This window comes from Ochlerotatus camptorhynchus, unplaced genomic scaffold, assembly GCF_037179485.1.
Source record: "Ochlerotatus camptorhynchus isolate MF236.1 unplaced genomic scaffold, CSIRO-AGI_Acam_v1.1 ptg000019l, whole genome shotgun sequence".
NCBI classification, from domain to species: domain Eukaryota; kingdom Metazoa; phylum Arthropoda; class Insecta; order Diptera; family Culicidae; genus Ochlerotatus; species Ochlerotatus camptorhynchus.
Genome location: NW_027040511.1, coordinates 322,937 through 347,058, shown reverse-complemented (window position 1 = coordinate 347,058; position 24,122 = coordinate 322,937). Strand labels below are relative to the sequence as shown.

The 24,122-nt window shown below is 36.6% G+C and overlaps 1 protein-coding gene across 4 annotated transcripts in view; it reads right to left on the bottom strand.

The window, feature by feature from the left end:
• The window catches only part of LOC135702970 (myb-like protein Q), a 193,546-nt gene that overhangs the window by 27,481 nt on the left and 141,943 nt on the right, over window positions 1–24,122 (bottom strand). For all 4 annotated transcript variants that reach the window (XM_065224076.1, XM_065224051.1, XM_065224067.1 and 1 more), the window contains one exon: window positions 22,495–22,630. In XM_065224076.1, the coding sequence (XP_065080148.1) occupies window positions 22,495–22,630 (136 nt within the window). The remainder of the gene's footprint in view (window positions 1–22,494; window positions 22,631–24,122) is intronic.

Below are 24,122 nucleotides of genomic sequence, written 5' to 3'. Positions count from 1 at the left end.
TTATAGATGGTAGTGGATGATTTTTTGGAAACATAATCAATTTTATCAAAAGTGGAGGCGAATGAAGCAAATTCGATGTTGTCCATCTTATAAATGTAGATTTATAATTTAGAATCATTTAAATATACTATATAGAGAAAATATAGATCAAACACAACCACTAAATTGAATCGTCCTCAGTATCCACTATGAATAAATTCATTTCTCGTTACTTTGATCCGATCCACACATTACTTCGCTTTGGATTTTGCCTATGGCTAGTCATACCTCTTTGTTATAGTATGTAGTTGTGGGCTACGTGCACAAATTACGAAGCATGAGTTTACTGATCAACCAAGAGGGAGGAACACATGGTGCGAAGGCTATGTCAAAGCATCAGTTTTGCATGGTCCCTCACATGCATTGCCACATTTCCAGTCTTAATCCTTCTTCTCATCCAAGCGGTCCACCCACCATTTGTTGGCTGTTACAACGATGATGCGAAAATAAACTCCTCTGTTCTACGCCGGTAAAGTTTTCGTTGCATCCTCTGGAGTTCCGAATATGTACTTCACCCATCTCTAGCCATTTGTACTCTGCATCAATAACCGGCCCAGGGCGGGTGATGATTTATGCTCATGATTATTGTTTAAATTTTTGGCAATTAAAATGATTTATTTTAAATGGCGGTTAATAATTATCCGAAGTGCGTGCAAACATTTCACATGCGCACTCTTCCAGTTCCAAGGGCTTCATCATGGGCAGTCGGTTTTTATTTTGTAATTTTTCATATCCGCATGGGTTGGTTTTCACTTTCTCTTTTTTGCGTTTTACAATTGTATCTACTTTAAAAATTTCAATAAAAGATGCTACAATTTAATAGTGAAAGTGATTTATGGTCTTGTAACACGTTTTTTAAGACATTCATACTATATGATTCAATTGACTGGATAAATATTATTTCATAATCGAATATAAATCACAATATAAAAACACGAAATAACAAGCAGTTAGTAAAAAAAATGTACATATTGAAAATTCTAAATCGTAGAAGTCGAGAACCATCTTAGAAGGCATCAAAATATGAGTAGTTCCACGCCAAATGACGAATCGGAAAACCCCAACCTTTTCCGATTTGCATGAAAATCTGCATAATCGTTTGTTTTGGGCTATCATTCACAATTTTGCTAAAATTCAGCTATTTTGCATCTTGTGATTTTTTTCTTGGAAATTTTTAGAATATTGTAGCAAGTAAACGTCAAATCTGATATTAATGGCGTCTGATACAAAGTAGTAGACAAAATATCGACTTTATGGGAAAACTAGACACGGTAATTTTTTCAAAGTATTCTTTAGAAAACGCAAACTTTTGAAATGTTCAAAGTCATGGACACTTAAAAACTGACAAAAATCATTTGCTATAATAGCAATAGCATGAAATTTATGTTGAAAACTTATTGAACAAGCTAATTTTCTGATATTAGACACAATGGACACATAAAAATTTACCAAAACCGTAGCTTTGTTTTCATAAATCATTTTTAGTCCATTAAATCGTTTTATATGCACAAATATTGCGTGAAAAAAAGTTCAAAAATTCCACTCAAAGTTTGTTTTGTGATGTTGGTTAATTTTAAAATGTCCATTGTGTTCAATATCAGAAAAGTTAGCATTTTTTAAAAGCTTTCAATTAAGTTTAAGAGTAAAAATCGTAAAAATGCACTTTTATGATATTGAAATTTTAAACAGTTTTTTTTTATTATTTCTAGACAAAAAAAATTAGTTTGTATTTTTCTGAAAAGGCAATCCAGTTTCCTAAGACTTTGTCTCAGGCGGCATTTCGATTAGATGAATCGTTTTCGTGCTGATTTATTGAAACATACCGAATATGCCATTTTGAAAAATTGCATGAAAGTCAAAATGCCCAAATTTCAGCACAATTTTGGTTCATTTCCTCTAGTGAACAATTATACGAAGTTTCATGGAATTCTGAGAGGTTAAATTTGAAATTCGTTCATTTGTTTTGTTTTTTGGAGTATATTTACTCTATACACACCTGTCCTGCTGATCATGTGTGCTTTGCTTCTCAGTATCGGCTTTCTAATAAATAAATAAAATAGCTTAACTCACTAGTAGATTAACCGTAGCAAGAAAATCCTTATCTTTTAAGTAACATTATCAATATGAATATTTAGCAATATTTTTTTTGCATATGATCATATTTATGGGTATTGGAAACTTTTATTATTCCAAAATGAAGCACTTCATTCTGGAAAAAAAAAATATATGAACTTATGCAAAAATTGGTAAAGATTGATGATACTTAATGTGGTCGAGAAAACGGTTCCTAGTTTGCACGAAGATTTTAGTAAATTCCTATAAGGGGCTGTCCATAAACTACGTAGAAAGTTTTAGGGGGAGGAGGGTTTACAATTATCCACGGCCCATACAAATTTAAATTTTTTTGTATGGACATTTGTCTACGCTGGGGGAGGGGAGGGGGGGGTCTGAAGAATCCCAAAAAACTGTCTACGTAGTTTATGAGGTAATTTTCAAATTTAACTAATTTCGCTCTATCTTTGGTTTCAGTTGATAAAATGGTTACAGTTACTATTATGAACATATTCAATTTTTACAGAATTTGGACAACTGGAACCATAGTTAGAGTGATATTGATAATGGGGCTGTTCATTAACTACGTGGACAGTTTGTGTATGGACAATTGTCGATGCAGGGGGAGTGCGACCTCTAAACCTTCATCAATCTTAAAAAAATTGCACAGGCTCAAATTTTCGGGATATGAATCGAGCTGAAGGTTAACTGATTGAATGATTGAAAGGTTTTTTCAAAATGATGCACCCTAGTAGTCACTACAGTCATTACCCGATTTTGTCAGTCTCCTTTTTTAAAATATTTTCTTATGTTCTACGAAACATACGCTTATTCAGTTAGATTATTGCATCAAATTATACCTTAAACATCCATCTTGAAGATGAATGAGAAAGATTTGGAAAGATTGATGCCTCCGCTGACAAAAGCGGGTCATTACTGTAATTGAATATTTCTCGCGCAACACGAGAAAAGGGCCTATCATTGTTGATCGATTCTCTTCGTCGATTTTCTCTTTCACAAATAACCCGACTGCAAATGAATTTCCCATTGAGTGTGTTGTTTTAGGCGCAAGCTAACCTTATCTTCTGTCGAACTGTGCTGCAAGCTTAGCGAGCAATTCGTTTATGTTGTCGTGGTTAACCAAAGAGAAAGTCGATCAACGAGAATAGGCCCTTTTCTAATGTTACGCGAGATTTGAGTCAGCTTCAACAACACCAACATCAACCACGTTCTGTCAGTGTTTTCGTAGGCCCTTTAAATCGTTAACCATGCGAAAATGCACCATGCGCTGTCCAATGGCATCCTTTCCGGAATTCCCAAATATTCAAACCATGTTCATAAATCTTACATTCATTCAAATGTTTGGCAACGTTCGATACCTTCATCCACTCATAGTCGCAAGCCATTATCAAGAGAAATCATTTTCTGAAAAATAGTACCCTTGTCAGACATAAAATCTAACGATCACAAATTGGCAGATAAAATGAAATGATAGCATCGTGTTGTAGAAGAGCAACTCTCACTCGCAGAATGCGATGCCTCAAACAGACAAAATAGATAGAATGGGTGGGAATAGGAAAATCGACTTGCCACACATACATAAATATATATATTTATACCTACATACGTACTTGCTGTCGAATTATCAGTGGGGGCCTGTCGGGGTCGGGAGGAATGAGCTGGGTTTAAACGCAAAATTTTCTCTTAAAAAGCAATTCCAGGAAGGCCAAACAGGGATATGTTGTTACATGTGTAGCATCTAATAGAAACACAAATTGTAATGAGTAAAATCAGCGGATGACACCTGTGTGAACATATTTCGGGTTGATAAGAGAGTATGTTTCATTTAGCATCATGTGGGGGAGAGGTATCCGGGCGGGGATGATGGAAAGTGAGGTTATCTGTTTTTCCTGGAAGGGAACGAATTTCAATTACTGAACCCCCTTTATTTGGACAGAGGCAGGAGGGGAAAGCTTTTTTGAGTTATTGCTTTCGGAATAGATTTCTGTCGCCGGTTTTATCCTTTTTTACCAACTACACTGTCGAGCAAAATAATGGCACTTTCAGTTTAATTGGTTTTATTTTCTATTTAGGGAATTGGTTTAATTTTCTTTGGCATCAAAAAAATACGTTAAACGAAACTCATGGAAATTTAAATCTTTGTAGCATGATGAAAATAACATAATCGCAATAAATCAGCCGATCAGTTTGAGACTTAAAACAGATAATCGACGTTTTTATTTCTTCGAAGTTTTTGACGAAAAAAAAAATCTAAGAACATTACTCCGTGGTAAGCTTTGAATAGTAGGAAACGTTATTTGCTCGAATGGTGATGATATTGATCATAAACAAAACATCAACCTGCAAATCCAAGAGGAGTTTGCTTGATATTTTAAAATATTTCACCATGATATTTCAAAATATTAAATAATATAAATTTGTTTACCAGTGTGCACATGCATACTGTCAAAGTGCTCGCTTCAATTTGGTTAAACAACGTACAGACGACGGTCGTGTATAGTCCCGTGGCTTGCCTTTCCGAAAATTCATCGTAGCTGGTCCCGTTCCGAAAAGCAACGGCTCCTCTCTCGCTGAGTCAGGATAAGATCGCGAAAAATAAGCATGCGCTTACATAATACGATTCCTCGTAGTACGAATATATGTGCTCCTACTAGTAGTGTAGTTCTCTTCTGCTCTCGCTCTCTGTCGGACTTTGTGCATGTTGTGATGATTGGGTGTAGGTACATGACAGTTATACGGAAGAAACAAAATACACATCCCAACCACCCTCTGTGTCTGTTCCTTTCGATATGGGAGAGAAAACCCCAATCGCAGTTGGAGTATATGGACACGTGTAGTTGTGCCCAGCTGTGTGTACTTGTAGTCGCGTTCATGTGTACTGCACGATGTCGGTACATGTGTACTACTATGTATAGAAGTAGATACACCAATGCATTTGCGGAAGAAAAGAAACATTAGAAAAGTTTTTCAATTTAATTTTCGAGATTCAAAATCATTCCAATTCCACTCCGCGCCGCCGTTTCATCCCAGCCAGTGGTTCCTCTTGGTCCTGTTCTGTTTGTTTTCATGAAATTTTATTCACTTTAACTCAGGGTGGTAGCCTATTAGTTGTCTAACTGGATCCGGACACAAGGAGGCAAGTTTAAAGAGTTTTGTGGAGCTTGATCAACAATATAGTTTAGTGAGAATGAGAGGCAATTAGGCGATGATGAGAATTCTTGAAACGAGAAATAACTCCCTGAAACATGAAAAGTTTTATTAGTATTCTGCTAAGAAGAATAATTTGACGGCGTGTAAGGTCGGTGTATTTTGGTTTGATTGAATAGGAAATCAAGTCACATGTTAGTCTTGATGGTATGATTTCATTATAATTTTAAATCTCTAATTAATCCACCTACCGGAGACAAGTGCCTGTCTCGTATAAATTGGACTTTTCTTCACATAAGATTACTAGCTCTGCTTTTTTTTTGTCATTTTGTTCCTAGACAAGAAATCATAATGTCTCAGCCTTGAAACCGGGAAATAAATTCAAAATATTTTCGTTGGCACGAGAAGCTTTCAGCAACCTCTTTTAGTAGATTAAATCAAATGCAACACCGTATGAAAAATTTATGTAAATTTCTGCGATGTATAGCGCACACGTTATAAACGCTAGATTTGGCGCAATTTTACACGATATTTAATGTAAATTTAAATATTACGCAATATCACATAAATCTGCAATATTTTTTACAAGCTTATAAGCAATTTCAATGTTTGTGCCAATTACAGCTCAAAATTAAACGAGAGGAGATTTTACGCGATAATTATTAATTAGATTTTTTTCTGTGACAACTGGCATACTGCAGTTCAAGCTCGTCCAAAAACAACATTAGCAAAGTATTGTCAGCAGTTTGACAGAAACCTGGAATGAATCACATATCTCGCAAAACAAACATGTCAGCTAAAAATGTTTCGCTGATTATATAAATTAACTTCTATTCAGCTTGAATCAGCCGCCTTTGATTAACATAAATTATAGTTAATTGACTATTTAGTTATTCATCTAGTACAGTAATAAATCATATGTGCAGAAATATTTACAGTGAAGAAATGCTCTCACGAGCGTCGATTGACAATTGGTTATTAAACACTGACGATAATCGAGTGCCAGGGATGCGACATCCACTGCTGGAACCTATCGAACCCACCAACACATGAGCCGGAACCAACGGATTTACTTTCCTTCCGAAGGAAGACGTGGCCAGAGATTGTTCCGCATCATACAAATTTCAACGACGTCGGCTGGGATTTAACCCAGACACATTGGGGTGAGAAAGCTGTCACCGACACTGTCATAAGGAAGTCGACGGTCTCAATGTATTTTCTGGCTGTGTGGAAAGACTAGGCGTAGCCATCAAAACGATAGAAAGAGTAAGCAGTGACATCCACATGACACTGGGCCTGGATAAATGCCGATTAGTTCAGCGTCCACTATGCAACGTTTAAGGTGGCAGTAACCTAGTAAGTGAATGGAAATTTCAAAAATGGTTATCTCTGAGACAGCACTTTAGATTGTACAAAAACTTACAACTTGCAATCTGAAGTGATGCGTTAGAGATAATCATTTACGAAATTTTCATTTACTCACATCGTCACTTTCAGCTTAATACAGCCAAATAGCTACACGGATAGAAATCTCCTTATACCTTTTGGCAAATTTCTATTGCTGATAAAATGTATAAGGCAACTAATAAGCAGACGCCTGTAAAAAGTTAATGAAGATCATGTGTCTAATGAAATGTATAAGCGGTCACACTACCCTTTATGCATTCTTATATGACCTATGTGGTTTGTCTTATGGAATGTATAAGGCTGATGTTTTGACAAAAATGTATAAGTGAAACACATGAATAAAATAATTGATTTTCGTTTCGTGTACGAGGTCTACGAAGGGGAGATGATCACCAGCATTTGTCTTACTGACATAAAAATGAAGCTGCGAGATAAGTTTTTGAGACGGGTGAAGTGTGTCCTGAAATCTTTCTTGATCGGGGAGAACATGGTCCGGACAATAAACAAGTTTTCCATTCCAGCCGGCGCCGGTGGTGTGGTGGTAAGCGTGACTGCTTCCTCACCCCAATGGGTCTGGGTTCAATCCCAGCCGAGGTCGGTGGAATTTTTCTGAGGCATAACAATCTCTGGTCACGTCTTCCTTCGGAAGGGAAGTAAAACCGTTGGTCCCGGCCCATGTGTGTTTGAATGGGTGCGATATCCTACGCAGGTGTGGAAGCTGTTTTCTTGCACATTCAATTGCCGTTAATGGATGGCAATCGATGTCCGTTGGTGATTGGCACTGGATTGCGGAACAGAGACCGACGTTAAATAAGGGAAACAAGAAGATGTTGACCTTCAGTTTTGGAGTAGTGAAGTGGAGCAAAACTGAACTAGTGACCTTGAGACCTCGGGATGCACCATCCTCAATCGGTACTGGAGAGATGCACTGATCTCTTTGAGCTGGTTCTGTCATTTGTTGCCAGTGGTAACCTCTGTCATTCCAGTCCTGTGGTCGGAAGTAGAGACGAGGATTTCCATTTTACATTATCGGGCAAGTACGGCGTAAATACAGACATCTCTCTCCCTGACATGGCGGCGTCAGCAATTATCCTGATGTTCATAAGATGCTTCATTACCAATTATTAGCATCAGTAAAATTCTGATCTGGATTCACAACTAACGTTCAAACAGCACATTTAGTTTATCGTTTGGGTAGCTATGTAATTCTTAGAACGCAAAATTGACAGGTTTTATGCCTACCTCAAATACAAACTTAGCAACCTCTTCTTGTAACATACTAGTAAAACATGAGATCATAAAACCTTTTGATTTCATTATACCGAAAAACATTATTTGACGCGAAATTAGAATTATGGCTCATGAAAATCCCATAGGGCATAATAGGAACACCGTAATAGGAACGTATAGTCATGACTAGTACATCTACTCTAGCGACGGCATGAATAGCGCTGTAATCGGTCTACAAAGACTGTTCAACAAAGTTGCATCCGTGTTTGACTTTCTCTTGTCTCGTGAGTCATGGAGTCGCAACGACGAAGATTCACTGCTATATTTTCTAGGATATTGAACCTTTGTTATTATTTTTTCCTTGATTTGATTTCCGTCGATCTTGTTTTCCGTGCTGGGCACCAATGCTACCGACGCCAGGGAGGCAGCTCTAACACCTGGACCCTACCTATCGACCCATCAACTCATGAACCGGAAACCAACGGCTTTTACTTCCCATCCAAAGGAAGGCGTGATCAGAGATGTTATGCCTCAGAACGACTGGGATTGAACCCAGACCTGCTGGGGTGAGAGGTAATCATGCTTACCACTACACCACCGACGCCGATGATATCGAACCTTTACTTGTAGCGTATATTTTTTAATTGGAAATCCAGAAAGTCTCACACTTCTAGTTTACACTTAATAGACTCCGGATTGAGGCACACTAATCTTATAGAACGTGGAACCATGTGTGTGTGTGTATTCAATCCAACCCACACTGGTCGGCAGTGGTATTATGGAAGAAATTTGCTTACAACAATTCTTGATGTAATAATTTAAAGCAAGTTTATTCCGGGAGTTAACAGCTCTACTGCAGATTTAGCAACTCATTTCAGAATGCCTGGAAATTCACGTCCATTCCGAGGTTACTTTCACATACAATAAGCCCCACATGTAAACACTACCGTTATCATATGAATAACGGTACTATAAACACACTTCCAGATTTCGAAATGTGATGTTTTGAAATCTGGCGCGTATTTAGTAATATATGGAAATATGCAGTTATGATTGATTTATAATCAGATGGATCGCACCAAATTCTGCCTCCGAAAAACGACCGGTTTGTTCACTCGCGGTAATCGAAAAAATCTTCCGTGTTGTTTTTACAACCGAACAAAACATTTTGAATCACATGCAAAAGTTTTTCTTTTGCACCGATTTTTTGCCCAACACCTCATTCGCGTGCATCCTTCGGAAGACAGAACGCCAGCACCAAGAAAAGAAAAAAATACCCGATAAAACACTTCTTGGGAGGGAGGGCAAAGCACCGAAAACAAGCGAAAAGAAAAACCGACCAACGCGACACCACAGCAACACAGCTACTCGAAACAAATTCTTGTCCCAGAGTTTTCACGTGAATTACTCACTACAAACGTGATAGATCCTAATTTACGCTTATCCACACGCAAATACTTATATTTTTTGATTTGGTATAATTAAAAAATATGCGGAAAACAGATAAAATCAGCGCCGGCGAAAACAAAACCAACCGTTCGCGGGCAGGCACTGCGTTTTCCAAGAACATGGAACCATGTTTGACCTATTTTTCAATATGTCGATTTATTCTCTAAAAACCTATACCGGGTAATCTTAATCTTTATTTATTTTGGTTACATCAATAGGCTCTTAGTCCCAATGATAGAAAAGTTATATTACATATCTCAATATTGATCTCTCTTTATCTCGATGGTCCCAAGATATAAGGGGCTGTTCATAAATTACGTAGAAAGTTTAGGGGGGAGAATTATCCGTGGCCCATACAATTTAAAAAAAAAATTGTATGGACAATTGTCTACACAGAGGGAGGGGGGTCAAGAATCCTAAAAAAACCGTCTACGTAGGATGTGAGAAGATGACTGTATTAAATAATAATAATAATAATCATCCCAAATTCATGGGATGAAAAACACATTACAATTTGTAAACACTTTTTATCATGCTCTCTCTTGTGATACATCAGAAACCAAATTGCTTCCAGTCAATGATACGTTGACAAATTTTTGTAATTATTGTGCCTTATATGTGAATATTACGTACAGAAATTCTCTGCACTAGCAGCTGCGATTTATCCTCGATATTGCTGAAATAGCTTATAAACAGATACAGCTAGATGCCGAGGTATGATACATTCGCGGTTGAAGGAATATAGTTGCACCCACTCCCTGGCTCCGACCACCATCCTTTCCCAACTTACCGGTTTACTGTGCATACAACTCACTCCCACTCCCACACGGAGAGCCGAACGAGAAACCCTTATCTTATGTGGCATGTCTCGTTTATATTGAATCCGCGATTGTGTAAGAACCTCAAAACGGCCGGTATGCACTAAATGGAAGATTGCATCAGCTCATCGATGTAACGACATATTTAAATTGGTAGTCAACTGTAAAATAGGGAAACATTATTTTGCATCAAGTTTAAATGTACTGGTGCATACCGCTCTGAGTGCGGCACATAACAACTACGACAATGGCAAACCGGAACCACAACTATACACAGCGTGTAGTTTTGTAGCGGAAATTATAAAATATTGATTTTGTTTTGAAATTTTAATAGATCTCATACATCTTTCGTTTATTCCATTCGGTTTGGCCGTGGCGACAACGGTTACTCCACTCCATCGTAAATGGGGTGTGTGGAAGTTGGTAGGTTATTATGATGTATATTGATAGTTTTATTATCTGAAATCGAAACTGTAAACGAAGTTAACACAATAGCGTATTGCGCGCCACACCATTCACCCAACCTGGAACTAGTTTCCGTGACAATGATTTATGCTAGCAATTTAAACCAGATTTGTGATATGGCATTCGGAAAGGTCGAATCGAATTGCTTGTCTTGGATTGCATTCATTCGATAGATTGACATACATTTAATGAGCGGGTAATTTCAAAATCAAAAATAGATTTTAAAACGATTTGGGATTAGTGAACAACACTTATGGCGGTACCCAACAAACTATTTTAGCTGCAGACCAGCTTATACATGCAAAAAATAGCCGCATATGGCTGGGCTGCAGGTAAACTTGTTAGTTGCGTAAGCTTCAACTGGGATTAATTTTTAATACCATTCCTGATTGGAGGATCTGCCAAATATTTGTTAAGGATCGTATTGATAAACATCGACGTCGACAACAAAACAGTCCAACATTCGTGATCGGGATTTAATGCGCGAAAAATACCGGTTGGAGCTTACCACCATTAGCTATTGTACTAAGGGCAGACCATAAACTTCGTAGATAGTTTAGGGGAGGAAGGGGTATGTATCAGCGACTGTCCACGCAGGGCTAGGGGTCTAAAATCTCTCTAAAGCCATCTTACAAAAGATGTCTAAAGAATATGAAGATTGATATGTATCGAGAATGAAGTTAGGGAAAGTGCTGCTATATATTTGGAGTTAACTTTGTATGATTCATGATACTGCCTATAATCGCATATTAGTTCCATATGGAGAAACTTGATTTCGAGAATATCGCAATTTAAGTTATGCAGTATATTTCGCATGTAAATGATGCAGGGCTGTGGAATCGGATTCAAACATATTTCTAGGCAAAGAAGTCGAAGTCAACGCCGAATATTATGAAAACGAAAGTTAGGCTAGTTAGCCCACGTGCAGTTTCTTGGCTCATGCTATACAGCAAAACATTAATTTTACTAGTTTACCCTTGAAAAAGGCCACAATAAACGGCCGAAACGTCAAAGGGCAATGCAAAACTAACTGTTTGAATTACCCTAGACTGAGAAAGCCATAACAAAATTAATTTTAATATCACATCAATCGTGTCAAAAATATGGTGTAATATTAGTTGCCAAATTGGACAAAATTTTCATTAATAGAGTGCATGAACTGACATTACGCTGCTTTTACTGCATTTGTTTATTTTTGTGGCCATAAAAATTACATAAGATTTTCGACATGATTGAAGTGCATCCCCTTGGATGTAATATTAAAAATTATTTTTTGCTCTGTAACCATTGTGACCCATTTTTATCAAAAACTAGAAAAAAAATGCTAATTTTCTATACGTGAGAGTTAAATAGTAGCTTCGCGTCAACTCACTTTTTCCTGTTTTTCGACTTTGAAAACGCAATCTGCAGCCATATGTTCAAATCTGTTCCATAATGCACCACCGCATTTTGTTTACGTTTCCAAAGTCAGATCCTAACCTTGATAAGCCAAACCCTCACCCAGTGTTCCCGGTTGTTTTACGTGACCAGATTCTTCTTAAACCAAAATTCTTATATGTCACATCAAATCACATGTCAATTGGTGACATAAAGTTGTCGGAACTCAATCCAACCCAAAATCTTTCAAATCGGATTAAAGATTCCGTAATTTTTTTGTGACCTCCGAACTCACTTAACATCTGTAAATATTTTATAGCTTTTGTGAATTTTTACCAACTTGTCAATGCTCTCTGGATTTCCCTGAAATTCATTCAACTTCCCTGAAGTTCTCTGGACTTCCCAGAAATTACCCTGGAACTTCCCTGGATTCCACAGATCTTCTGGTGTCTATAATTGATTTTCTTACAGAACTAAACATGCAACACATCAAATCACATCAAATTGATGTGTAGTAAAAGACTCTGAGGAATATTTTCCTGATTAAATGTGGCCAGTTTTTTTTTAAACTCCGGATACAGGGTCCCTGATTTGAAATTCAACTATTTTTTCAATTATATTTTCATCATGTGCAACTTAAAAACTTGTTTCAGATACACTGCTCGAATGTAAATTTTTTGGATGAAAAATAATATAATTGCAACGATTTAGTTTTCATGAACTTCTCGTAGAAATTCACTAACCCCCTTGTGTTTAGATTGCATGTTCCACTGCCCAAATTTATCCCAAGTACCAACATGTGCAACGACAAAAAGTTATTAAATTGAAACTGCTGGACATAAAACAATAATTAAAAATCTTTTATTCAAGCAGCACTTTTGTATTAATAGAAATTTGAATTTTTAATTCGCTGAATTGGCATTGACTTTGTGTGGCATCCGTTAACTCCTTTTTGTTCCCGTACCTCCACTCTGATGATTGCCACACGAACGGTGAAGGAAAACCAAGAAGCTCCAACAATTCACTTTATCCCGTTTTCGTGTGTGCCAAATTGAAGTCATGGGATTGTGCACGAGGGTAAAGGAAGTCAAGAGCACGGGAAACATGAATTGAACCAAGAAGACCTTGCCAGGATGAAATTATTATGATGTGCCTTTCTTTGTCTGCAGTCAACAGACACGAGTACACGAGTACGTATCAGTCAGATTGGCACATCTTATTCCGGGGACGGAGATGCTTGTGTTTGAGGTAGGATAGTGACAAAGGGGATGATAATACTGTAAGATTAAATGTATGGGAATAAAAGAACAAAAATAAACATTTTATACTATCATGCCCTAGCTGATAGTAAATTCGGTAAACTCCGAGAAGTACTTTTAGTGTTTGCCGTTACAACTTCCATGGCAATCATAACAAACGATTTTGATGAGATTCTTCAATGAGATTTGTATGTAAAGGTGAGTAATATAGGAGGAATTGCAGTTTGAATAAAACGGCTTAAACGTTGAGCGTACTGTTAGCTATGTTGGTCAGTTTTGCATGGAGTAACCAGAGGGGGTAGGTAAATCAGTTATAATGTTGTGTTGGAGTTTTGTGTAAATTTAAGAACATTAAACATTTCAAGCCGAAGAATGTAGGGTAGGAACTACTTCGGCCTAATCGCCCATTTTGGGCCTATCGAACAGAAAACTTCAAATAAATCCATGATTTCAGAGTTAACAAGTCAATTATGCGTTTGGTATGATACTTCAGTTAATAATCTACCAAACGAAGTCAATGAGAACGCGTGATATGAAGGTTTGCACCCATTATTCCTAAAAACAAAAGAAGCGCTCCAACCGAATCAATTTTTATCTTCATCCGATAGGCCGAAGTGAATTCATTGGCGTTTCAATGCGTTAGGCCGAGTTTATAATCCGTAGGCCGAGTTTGGCGTCAAGAAGCAGTGTTAGACTTTTGACAATATCTCAACGATTGGTTTCTCTTTATTAAATCTTACGGTACATACGGAAAGGTAAATCAATTTGGAAGCCATCAGTAACTATAACATTCCGTTTGATGCTAAACTGCGCTAGATTAAGAAAAACTAAGTGCGGGTTGTGCTTAATAGGCCGGAAATGGGGTAGTTAACCCTATTAGGTTCCAAACAACAGACAGATTCTCTTTATCGGACATGTAAAAACATTCCCAAACAGAAAAAAAAAACTCTGAATTTTAACTATCGCGTAAAATCTCCCCTCGTTTAATTTTGAGCTACAGTTGGCATAAACAACGAAATCGTTTGCAAGCTTGCATACAATATTTGCTAAAACACGAAATGTCGTGTAAATTTATGCCAAATCTAGCGTTAATTTTATGTGCGCTATATTTCACAGAAATTTACATGAATTTTTCAAACGGTACAGCTATTTTTAAAATACAGTTAGATGGGAGGAACTATCATCTCATACGACAAACACGTCAAGAAACGGTTTTTAGTCAAGTTATTAACAAAAGAGAAAATCGATAAAAATAATCGATTAATGTTACTTACTACCTAATCCATTGTTCGGTATGATTTTATAAGATCTGGAAGTCTCAAAATTTCAAATAAAACCCAGATTAATCCACCTACCGTTGTCAAGTGCAGGACTGTTACAAGATTTTCATAATTTGATCCGCGAAATCCGCTACTTCAAATGCTAATTCGCTTTATGCCTGCTCTCAACTTAGTGTTCATTGAAGCATTTTCACATTTCAATTGAGAGCTTCCTATACCTTTACCATCATATGCCCAAGTATCGTTTGCATCCTTTGGAAAAATAAAATAAATAAAAACAAAAACAACAATGAATCATCTTTAGTTGTTTATGTTCTTGATAATATAAATTCTGAGTATTTAGTAAACATAATAAAACGCCCTTACGTTATGAGATTCTATAGAATAAAAGCGGCCTAGCTTTTCTGAAACATGCTTTTTCATTTGAAATGCAAATTAACTTGATTGTGATTAACATCCGAATCCCAATAAAAAAATAGAGTGTATAGAACAAAGTACCAAGCAATAAATTTAATTTGAGGTTTCCATTTTTAAGAATGATAATATTGAAAATAATTCTTCTAAGGAAAATTGCATGGGAATCGAATTATAGGAGGATAGTTCCAACAAATGTTTGAGTTAAATTTCTAAGGAATTCTGAGGAATATTTCAAGGATATTATGGTGATAATTTTTAGAAAACTCAAAAGACAGTTCCAAGGAAATTATGAGGAGCATTTTTAAGAATTTATGGAAATTCTGAGCAGAACTAAAAAGGAATTTCTATGGTAATTCCATGGGAATTTCAGGAGAATCCTAAGTGTATGCTGAAGAGAACTCCGAATGATTGGGGAATTGCTAGAATTATTAATAATACCAATGCTCTTTGTAAAGAGTGAACTCAGAGAGTTTTATGGACACTGAAAAAGGATCAATATTCAAGGTTTGGGAAGAAAATTTAAATTCTAAGACATAGATTTTTTTTAGGATTTTAAGATTCGAAAATGATATGATCCAGGATTTAGAAAAATGGGTTTTTTCATTTAAAATTCAATATTCTAAACATGAAGGAGGATTACGGAGAAGATTAGAAAACGTGAAAGTTTTCGAGATCCAAAACTAGCAAAAATATTTGAAATGTTGAATTTTGACATTTAATTTAATAATCGGATGTGAACTAGAAATTTTTCAAATGGTTGATACTTCATTCTTTTAATTATAGGATTTTGCCCCTTTGAAAAAGTTTCTACATCTTGGGCTTGAAGTTCGAAACTTTAAGGCTTTTATATTATATGAGATCTTTGACTTAAGTAAATGTTAAACTTCTGCTTTGAATTGTTTTGGTTGTAAAAATGACCTCTTAAAACTGTTTGTTATGTTTTGAAAGCGTTTGTGAAAATAAAGTTGTTATTTCCCCAAAAATTACATATTTTTTGACGTAATAAGAAAACAGATTTCTTATTAAACTTGGAAATCATCTGAAAAGTTCTGGAAAAACCTGGAAAACTCAGGAAATTTTATTCATTTAAATGAGTAGACACCCTACATTAGAACCAGCTAAATTATTGCTTCAATTTCATTAAATAAATTCACAAGCGAAGATGACGAAGGCCCGGTAATTTCAAATAATATTGATTGATAAGCTACAGAGATACATCATTAATATTGACGACAAGATTTGAAATAGTTCCATTGTTCAGAAACTTACTGATTAGTTATATGTAAGTTCTCAACATTAGGATAACTTTGACATAAAGTTATGTCAACTGTCATTTACTAAACCTGCAAAATGCGTGTCGATGCCGTTACACATCACGCCTATCCCGTTGTCGTGAAGCGAGCTTGATCGTATTATCGCCACGCATTTTGAAGATTTCAGTTGCAATATTGCATTTCAATTAAATACTGCATTGCCAGATTTCAATTTCAATATAAAAGTTTAACGTGTAAGCATCTTAATCATTCTGTACTTGCATGGTACTGTACTGCATACTAAATGTACTCGGTGGACAAAGCGGAGTCTTGTCACTATCAACAAGGCATAACAAGAAACAAGGACTAAGATGTGTTCCTTTGATCACTGAAAAATCCTTTTCCCCAAGTTTGAAGTAGTCAGGGCTAGGAATCAGTGGTAGATCTTACATCCCGTAACGTACCACGAAAAGGTGATCAACCCACGTTACGGGGCAGCTGTATTCCATATTGTGGTAACCATTGCATGGGCACCCGGAACATGTGTGAGTTTTGACTAAGTGGTGTAGGACTTTTATCAACTTTTACTAAATAGTATGACGTTGGGTGAAAATAACTCAAAAAATAAATGCATTAATTACATGTGCGCGAGTCTTGAGGTCCTACACGCAACCCCTAGGTTGAAAATTTTTGCCCTAACGAATGGTGGTGTTAGTTGACGTGAGGGAAGATATCATGTTTCGAAAATTTGACATTTACAATTATCATTCACAAAAACGAGTATTTGACGTCTCCATTTGAACTAATTAACCTCCAGGTTACAAACTCCAATTTATTCACTCCTTTTCCCCCTGGCATGCTTACGCTTTGAGAAAAGATAACGTGTTTCGCGCATTGGTAACACGCATTGGTGCCTCAGGTGCACCTACCATAGAAACCAGAATATGAAATGAACATTTTAAAAATTGCACGAGAAAGGCACTTGTCACCGGTAGGTAGATTAATCAGGGTTTTCGGTCAAATCTCCGGAGCCAAACTTACGAATAAAATAACATGTAATAGGTTTCTATAGAAATTAGATACAAACAAAATGGAACTAGTTGAACTCAAATCAGTTCAGCCATCTCTGGTTGGTTGGTTGGTTGTCTTTATTAAGGAGATTTTCAGTCAGACGCTGGTTCATCTCTCAGCCATCTCTAAGAAAAGTGAGTAACCATGAGCTTACCATTTTATAAGCTTCCTGACTTTTTTTTTTGCAAATCAGAAGTCTCCATTTTGGATTCCAAACTGGCGTCAACAATTTATGGTCGGTCCTTACACGTCATCGTCCTTCTGAAAGCACCCATATTATAAGGTATATTACATCGAAATTCAACGTCTTGGAATAGTTCAAAGGCTATATTAATTTAACACGTGAATTGATCCATTTACATTTAATTTACCTATTGTCCCTCTTTGAGACATTTGCAGTTTTTTTTTCATTCAAACTATTTTCCCTTTCTCATCATTCGAACTTTTGTCCCGCATTGATTCATTCGACCTATTGTAAATTCCACCTTTCTACCTTAAACCTTTTATACCTTTTGTCATTCGATCTTTTATTTTCCCCTTTTTTGAATCTTTCCACCTTTTGTCATTCTTTCAATCCTTCGACCTTTTATCAACAATCAATACGAAACTATCGATTTGAAATTGGCTCACTACTTGACTAGCCTACTGGCCCCAAGCAAATCGATTAACGTACCCCATTCTAGTTGAAATTCTAGTACTACACTATGTTTGTTTTGATTCTCTGTGAAAGTTTGACAGAAAAAAATGAGGGGTTCGTGGATTTTCCCATATTTTGAGGGGTGCATCGATTAGCTTGGGACCGAAGAGAGTACCAGAGCTGGGCCAAAAAGTTGAGCACGTTTTTTCGGGACCTTCTAGTCTTAGAGTTACCTCTATGCTTTTATCCATTCGACCATTTGTAAATTCACCTTTCGTCTATTCGACCGTTTCTCCATTCGACCTTTTGTCCTTTCGACCTTGTGTCATTCGATGATTTGTCATTTGATGATTTGTCAATTGATCTTTTGTCACACAATCGGATATCTAGACCCTAACAACAAATTTCATTTTTAAAATGAGACATAGGGTAAATGGCTCTAATGTTAGCCTATGGATCTAACATTGGGCCTATCGCTAAAAATTAGCTATTTATCAATTTTATCTAGATGAACGCGTCATTGGGACGGTACTTATGGATATTTTTGGTCGCTATTGAAAATTTAGCCGATTGCTGAATTTATGTATGGGCTTAAGTTAGGGACATTCAGGCCGACATTACATCCATTTCTTTTATTTTTTTTATTTTTAACGTCGGTCTCTGTTCCGCAATCTAGTGCCAATCACCGACGGACATCGATTACCATCCATATTGACGGCAATCGAATGTGCAGGAAGGCAGCTTCCACACCTGCGTAGGATATCGCACCCATTCAACATACATGGGCCGGAACCAACGGCTTTACTTCCCTTCCGAAGGAAGACGTGACCAGAGATTTTTATGCCTCAGAAAAATCCCACCGATTGAACCCAGACCCATCGGGGTGTTAGAAAGCAGTCACGCTTACCACTACACCACCGGCGCCGGCCTTACATCCATTTCCCTAACTGCTTTATCTTTTGACGCGAAATGAAATGCAAATATTGTTAATTTGCTCACATTACATTAATATTTCAAAAATTACAGATAACATAAAATGCTGGAGATTGGGAGGGACTATCAGGACATCCCATTGAAGCAATTTGGATGTCAACTCTCTGTTGTTGAAATTTCGTGGATAAAGGATGGGCTCTTCCCTCCGCACATTGGGACATCCTCTTGTTAGATGGCTCGTTTTTTTTACCATTTATACGATCTTATTGAACTCGTTTTTGGCCCTTCATACAGCGATATATTGAGGACAGTTAGAGGTTGTTAAGCTTGATCAAGTCGAACACTGAGGAGAGCCCACTTAGGTTTCGTGGACCTAAATATAGATCGAAAAAGAAGTGGCGTGGGTAGCATGGGGTTGACCACCTTACTGTGCATGTATTGATCATAGACTAATTTTCGTCAGCAACAATGTCTTTTCGTCATTGATAGTCACAGAAGGACAAATTATTTATCAATCAGCAACAGCAGAGGTGTCTACCAAGGGAAACGCCAGCATTTCAAAGTATCGATAAACAGGAAGTTCTGCAATACCTACGTGAATACATCAACCAAATTGTTTTGAAATCCCTTATCCAAATTGAGTTTGATGAGGAGTGGTGGCTGGTGGTTATGGAGGATATGTATATTGTGTGGAATAGCAACATAGATTTCATCGCGAAAATAAAACATTTTGCGAGTTGTGAGTGAAACGAGATATCGTACCGAACTGAAAGTGAAAAAAAAAAACATTGCTATCCGCACACATGAAGATTTACAATTGGTGTGTGAGTGTGTGCCGCACGCTAGTGAGGGGGATGTAGATGATGATGGCATCGTATGTGCATATCCTGCGCGGCGCGCGTCATATCTACGGAGCAGAAGGATTCTCGCCGAACCGGGCATTTCCTCATCGCTGTCGTCGTCATCGTCGTCGTCGCTGTTTTGGGATCTGGAGAAAGGGAACCTCCAAAAGTAAACGAGGGTCGGTGGAAAGATAAACATATATAATAATGTAATATATTAAAATGAAAAATTCAATTCATTTTCAATTTATATTCAATTTATAATGGAGCAGTTTTACGAGTGCCATGTGCCACAACATAAAAAAAAAGGCAAGGATGAAAGCATGATATCCACATACAGGCGAGTGGTATAAGCTGGATGCAGAGCAGATTTGGAAATGATTGCTTGCATGTTGTGATGTTGTTTTCTCTCCACTACATGGAAGATGTTTAAACAAGCATCAAACGGTTGATCGATTCAGATTTGAAGATACAAATACTGATTGTCAAAAATTTAATAGCTATAGTTGTTTTTATTACAACCATTTTTCAACACTTTTGAGATTATTTGTGACATTTCTGAGGATGAAACATAGGCCTATGAATGTCAACGTGAATGATGCTAAGCAGGTTCGTGCCTTTTGTTGTAGATTACGTGGATTGAAGCATCTCCATGCTTGGAAAGTGATGTGTAGTTCGGAGATGAACCAGCGTCTGGCTGAAAATCTCCTTAATAAAGACAACCAACCAACCTGATGTGTAGTTAAATATATTACATGAAAAAATATATTCGCTGGGAAACGCCCAGAACATAATCCAACTGCTATTGATTTTTTTAATTCGAGTTCGTTGGGAATTTTTGAGGCAAAACAATCACTGACGGCTTTGTACGAACAGAAAGTGTAGTCATTGGTCAAAACCTTGTAACCAGTGTCTGGCGAAGACAAATCGGCAGTTACGTTCAGACTGCAGTGATGGATTTCAAATTGATAAGCATATTAAACTAATGCGTGTCTCTCTCGTAACGAATGCAGTTTTTGAGTTACACAAAGTTTTTCAGCTACACTGCAAGTGCACAGATGAAACGGAATATGATCATGGGAACTATTTCGAAGTTACCTCTGTTAAAATAAAAGATTTTCTTTTTACTCAAAATCCAATACCATTTATTTATTTCTTTCTTACAACAGCAAAAAACAAATAGTTCAAATTTGACAGTTCAAATTGGTTCGAAATCATTCCGTCTTCGCCAGATTGAATTTGTAACGAAAAAATATATTTAAAAATTAAAAATTGTGAAATTTAAGGTAGGACACTGGCACACTTACCCTATTGATACAGATGATGATTTTAATCAACAATCTGAACACAATTTAAATTCTGAAATCGAGTACGGCCCCGGCGTAGTGTCAACATCCATACCTCTCTCGCCAAAGTCACGACTTCAAATTTCAGCCCCGTACATATCACAAATGACTCAATAGTGTTAACGTGACTACAAAAAAAAAACCTCAAATCAGTGAATGATCATTAAGCAAAATAATTGGGCCCAATTATTTTGCTTAATGATGACTCAGTTCCATCTTATCAATACAGCACATGTTAATTTAAGAATCAGTTTTTCGCTGTATATGCAATATACAGTACGATAAACACTTGAAATGTCAGATAATGAAACCAAATGAACCCTGTCAGTTACATAAACAGTATATTTATTCCACTCTCCGTGTTGATACACACCAAATCACCGTTCACAGTTATGACACAATTTCGACGCAATCCAAACGTATCGTACTGTATATTGCTGTCTGCGGACGGTAAACCCATTTAAAACATCCTTTTTATTTATTTTTTCTTCGCCGTTTCGATTTACATTCCGGAAATCTTCTTTGAATTATTCATTTCCGCGCTGTTGGCTAATGTCGAAGAAGCACTAAAGCGCACGATAGGAAAATAAACAAACATCGCAAAACCATTTGAAATGGGAGAAAGTCACATTATTCGATTGCTGATACACAGTCTTTGGTGTTAGGTTAGATCGAGAAGTGTGGTACAATTTACCAGGGTATGTACATGGGGGCATAAATGTGAAATATAGATTCACTGTGAGCGACAGCGGAGATATTTCGCCAACCAAACGCTGATGAGATAGATTCATGTAAAACAAAAGTGGAAAATTAAAGATAAAAATCCGATTAGAATCAGAATTACAATAATAACAGCGGACCAATAGCGCAAATGGTTGGTTTGCACAAAGAAGTTGAAATCCAAAGTGTATAAAAGGAAAAAAAATCATCATTGAATTATTCATGACTTAAAGTCGCTGAGCATAAAACAATACCCAACGAAACGAGGAAAAACGAGTCCCGGTAACAAACAGCGAAAAAGGCGAAAAACAAAAACAACATGCTCGCACTTAATGGGAAAACTTGCTTGCACTGTGCTACCCAGGCGGTTCAATCTGTGGAAACGGAATTAGGGCAGTGGAATGTGCCTGTTTTGATGTGCGATTAGATATGGATGTGGCTCTGGTGGCACTTAATCAATTATTAATGGATCTATCGAGTAATATTTTCCGAGGATAGTCGTCAGTAAAAAGACTGAATCATTCATAACTGAAAATAGACATTTTCTTGTGCTAATGTGGAGTATTTACTTTACTCTTTTACGGAAACAAAAGTTAACTTGGCTTTGCACATTTATTGTGAATTTATTCGATGCAATAATTTTCTGGTATTCTACTGCTGTTGCTAGAATACCTCCTTACAACTGGTTATTTTTAACGATATAGCACAACTGTTAAGGGGTATGTACTTACGTTTTTGTGCTCTGTCGCTAACACGTCCCACATCGATGCAACAATTTTGGACACTTCTCCGAACGATGCATTCGGAGATTGGCCCTTGATGGCAGCTTGAGTGTCACGGAAGAATAGTGCATATGCGGATACAGGCCTGTAAGTGGTAAAAGTAAGAGAAAAAACTTATGTTCGATTTCAAAAATGTCTCAAATAATATAATAAGGTCAAAACGGTAAAATATGAAAATTCATATTCTGGATCATCGCTGTCTAGACTTGAACGAGAGAAGTGTGAATAACTGAACTGAAAATCTGCAACAACATTGACGTCTTTGATAAACATGCTAGGGCAGTGGTTCTCAAACTTTTTTCGATAGAATTTCTTAAAAAAAAAAAAAATCTAAAATACACCACAAAAAACCTGCAAACTATGTGATTGCCTTAAACTTGAAACGGTTTAAAACGTCAAAATAGCCTAAAACATGAAAATAAAAAAAAAATAAATAAAATAGCTACAACACTGGACATAAAAAACAAACACCGTGATTTGTTGTCTTCTCATAAAAGTTTAAACAGCTGTTACTTTTAAGTAAGTGCATTAACATTTGTGAAATTTGACTGCTATTTAATCAAGTAGTAAAGGTTCATCGGTAAGGTAAGGCTTGATTGGCTAAGTATGTATGACGATTGATGATGATGATGATGATGATCCCACCTCTTACCCCTACAAAGGTTTGAGCTGGACGATTTACCTTTAAGATAATTAAATATGACATTTTAAACAGATAAGCAAACAAACTCGAACTGGTTAAAGTTACAGATATAAATTCCCTCTAGAGTTTACAGTTGCTTCACAACCATATAAATGTCGAAAAGCTCAGGCGTCCACCTCTTAATTCGCTTTTTTGTCCACCTAAAATATTCATAAGTATTACAAGCGATCAAGAGTTAATGAACAATCAACAAAGCATCCTATTACACTAGCAACCCCGCAATCTGATGCTATCATAATTTTCAGCAATGTCAGCAGGAATGCTTGCGAACTCCCAACATTTACAAGAAAACTTAATACTAATTCAAGGTATCTTCCAAATAAGCTTCAAAATTGCATAATTTTATTTTCGTACAACAATAATTATTAAAAAGTCTTTATGACAGCTATCGATGTAAAATAATCCGTTGAAGCTTCGCCAAAATACATAATTTGTCAATTAATCAACAAAAATCATTAGATAACTGTTCAAAAGACAGCTTTAACGTGTGAAATGCAGTGTCTCTTAAATTATGTAAGTGTAGTTGTTCGTTTAGTGTGTCTGGGCGTCGAATTGAACACATTTTTTTTTGCTTTACTAGAGAGATTTTTAGCCTTGGGCTGGTTCATCTCTTGAATTGAAAACATGTATTCCTTTAAAATATAATGAATTTTGTGATGCACAGGTCAAGAAATGTGGTTCTAGTATAATATCTATGAAAATCACTTCCCCTTTCAAATCGATCACACAAATATCGAGGTATGGTTACCAAGCCTTTGGGATTTTCCTTATTGGAGAGTTGTATAGATTTTTCTCCTTTAGTTTACTTAAATCTTTGGTTTTTATTAGTTAGATAGGTTCCGATTCAACACACTGTAGTTTCATTTTTATACCT